Source organism: Penaeus chinensis, chromosome 14 (assembly GCF_019202785.1).
Source record: "Penaeus chinensis breed Huanghai No. 1 chromosome 14, ASM1920278v2, whole genome shotgun sequence".
In the NCBI taxonomy this organism is placed as follows: Eukaryota; Metazoa; Arthropoda; class Malacostraca; order Decapoda; family Penaeidae; genus Penaeus; species Penaeus chinensis.
Genome location: NC_061832.1, coordinates 18,458,845 through 18,461,344, shown reverse-complemented (window position 1 = coordinate 18,461,344; position 2,500 = coordinate 18,458,845). Strand labels below are relative to the sequence as shown.

General features: G+C 43.2%; 1 protein-coding gene across 1 annotated transcript in view; it reads left to right on the top strand.

Moving 5' to 3' along the window:
* Window positions 1-2,360, top strand: part of LOC125032379 — a 26,267-nt gene extending 23,907 nt beyond the window's left edge. The window contains exon 9 of the mRNA XM_047623475.1: window positions 258-2,360. Coding sequence (XP_047479431.1) covers window positions 258-2,360 — 2,103 coding nt within the window. The remainder of the gene's footprint in view (window positions 1-257) is intronic.
* The last annotated feature ends 140 nt before the right edge of the window (window positions 2,361-2,500 follow it).

Here is a 2,500-nt window from a genome sequence, read left to right as displayed (position 1 = left end):
TTGTGGTGGCGTAGATGGCACCTTGGAAATCACATGGGATGTGGGGTACAGCTGTGTCTTTGTTTACTAATGGCAGCTCAGTTAAAAATTTGTGAATATATGTTTTGCTAAATGCCTTGCATAGATAATTTAAAATGTTGATAGTGCAGTTGAAGTTGAGGTTACTGTCTTGCCAAGAAATTACTGAGCAATACTGCCATGAATATAACAGGCTGTGACACAAGGCTGAAACTCCCCATTATCCCTGTGTTTTCCAGGAGGCAGAATCCATGGCGCTGCTTGCCGAGTCTTGGCCGAAGCAGTTGGGAATATTTGATGCTGGTGGGGGTGAGGCGAGCGATTTGATGCGGAACATTGATATATTCACCGAACTTGATGCATTGCGAGACTTTGATGTGGATCCTGATGATGAGGAGGACTTAGAACCAGACATCTTTTTCCTCCCACTCAATGCTGATTCAGCTGATCAGCAAAGAGTTCTGTTTGAACATGATGACTCCTCAGATGAGGGGGAGCTTGAGGATTCATTTTGTCTTGAAGACAACATAATTGAGGTCTTCCGAGATGTTGATCTTTACAAGCCTGAACCAAGTCCAACGGTTAACAAGAATGGGAAGGAAGTAGCATCCATGAAAGAAGATGAATACCTCTACTTAGGCTATAAGAAGATTAGTGAGTACTCTTCCAACAGAATTGAAACATCGTATTTCAGACTGTTGCAGATTATTCATAATGAACTCTTTGACACACTTGGATACCCGACATGGCGGGAGATGCTGAAAGATGGACTGGTCATGGAGAGACCGACTGGTTCAGGGTCTGGTTCAGACACTGAGACTGCCTCAGAAGGTGAAGAGGACAGTGAGGAAAGTGACCTGGACTGGGATGAAGTCTTGGAGATCCGGCGCCATGAGGCTGCGCAGGAGCTGAAAGAGAGAGAAGACAAACGGCGGGAGCAAGAGCGACGACAGAGGGAAATCGAAAGAGAAAAGGCTCGTGTTGAGAAGCTGAAGGAGCTTGAGAGAGAAGCCAAGGAGGCAACCCAGATCAAAGAGAAAGATACTTTTACACCAAAGATGAAGATTCTAGGCTCGGATAAAACTGCTAGCCCGCAGGACCTAGCCAAGAAGCCACTATTTAGGAAGAAAAGGAAGTGTGGACGTCCACCAGGATCAAGCAACAAGGCAAAATATGGCGATGAGGATTTTGTTGTTTATGATATTCATGATGACAAATTCCTTTGTGATGGTGACCAAAGCAGTACCCCAAGAAGAAAAAGGTTGAGGCAACCTAGAAGTTGGGAAGAATTTGATGAACTGTTTGCTCAGATAGGCCTGGTGACAGATGCCACAGCAGAGGAGAATAAGGAGGAAGTTAGAATACGGAAGAGAAGGATTGTACATTCTGACAATGGCATCTTTGGCTCAAGGCATGAGAGAGTGAAGATGAAAGCCAAAAGACAGAAATTAGATTTGGTAAAGAGCAAGAAGCTTAAGGCTTTGAAAAGAATGGGCAAGTTTGATATAACTCAGAAATGCAAAGACAGTGTCAGCAGCAGAATTAGGAAAGTTGGAAGGCCTCCAAAAATCAAAACTGACAAAGGGCAAAAAAAATTTATAATAAGTGAACAAGAAATTAAACCTAAAAGGAAGAAGCTGTCAGAAATCAGGGACTTTGAAGTTTCAGATGCAAGGCCTGATGGGATGGGGCGGAAGACATCACCTTGTGAAGCAAAAGGGAGCAACCTAGCTAGGCAGCCAAATGGTATGAATAAGGAGGTTTTAGGTATACCAAATCCTATAGCATTACCTGAAAACAAGCATGATCAGAAAGACTTGGCAATCCATCATAGTGTATCTCCTGTACACTTCTGTGATAATCTAACCAGTTCTGAGAAGGCTTTAGAGAGAGAAAGTTCAGTGAAACAGGTTGGCTCGCTGGCTGAGGATGTGTCGAATAGTGGCATGGAGATCAGCAGTAGAAAATCCATTGGAAAAGGAGAGAAGTCCAGTGAGTTTATCACACTTGCTGTTCATCAAAGTGAAGAGATGCCACGTCCAGAGGAAGAAAACAGTGACAAAGAGAACCTTCCAAGTGTTGTCACTGAGACAAAAGTAAAAGATAGTGAAGCTGTGATATCTCAGAAAAAACATGTCAATGGCCTTGAAGAAGAAGGAACTTCAGCACATAGTCAGTCTGCTGAAGATAGTGAGGAAGAGGCCAAGCCTGAGAGAAGTGAAGTTAAATGCCTTGACCTAGGGGGTGTGAATCTTCCTAAGTTACCTGAAAAGAGGTCACGGAGGTCTGTGGGCCGTGCCTCTGAGCTAGCTAGTCAGAGAAAAGCAATGATGGATTTCTGATATTAGTTGGCATAGTGGACTATTGTGCTATCTTCTTGTGAAATGACTTTCTTGTAAATAGCAATTATTTATCATCCTTTGCTTCACATGATCAGTGATTAGTATTTTGATTAGGTGCATTGTGCAGAGTGGCTAGTGAT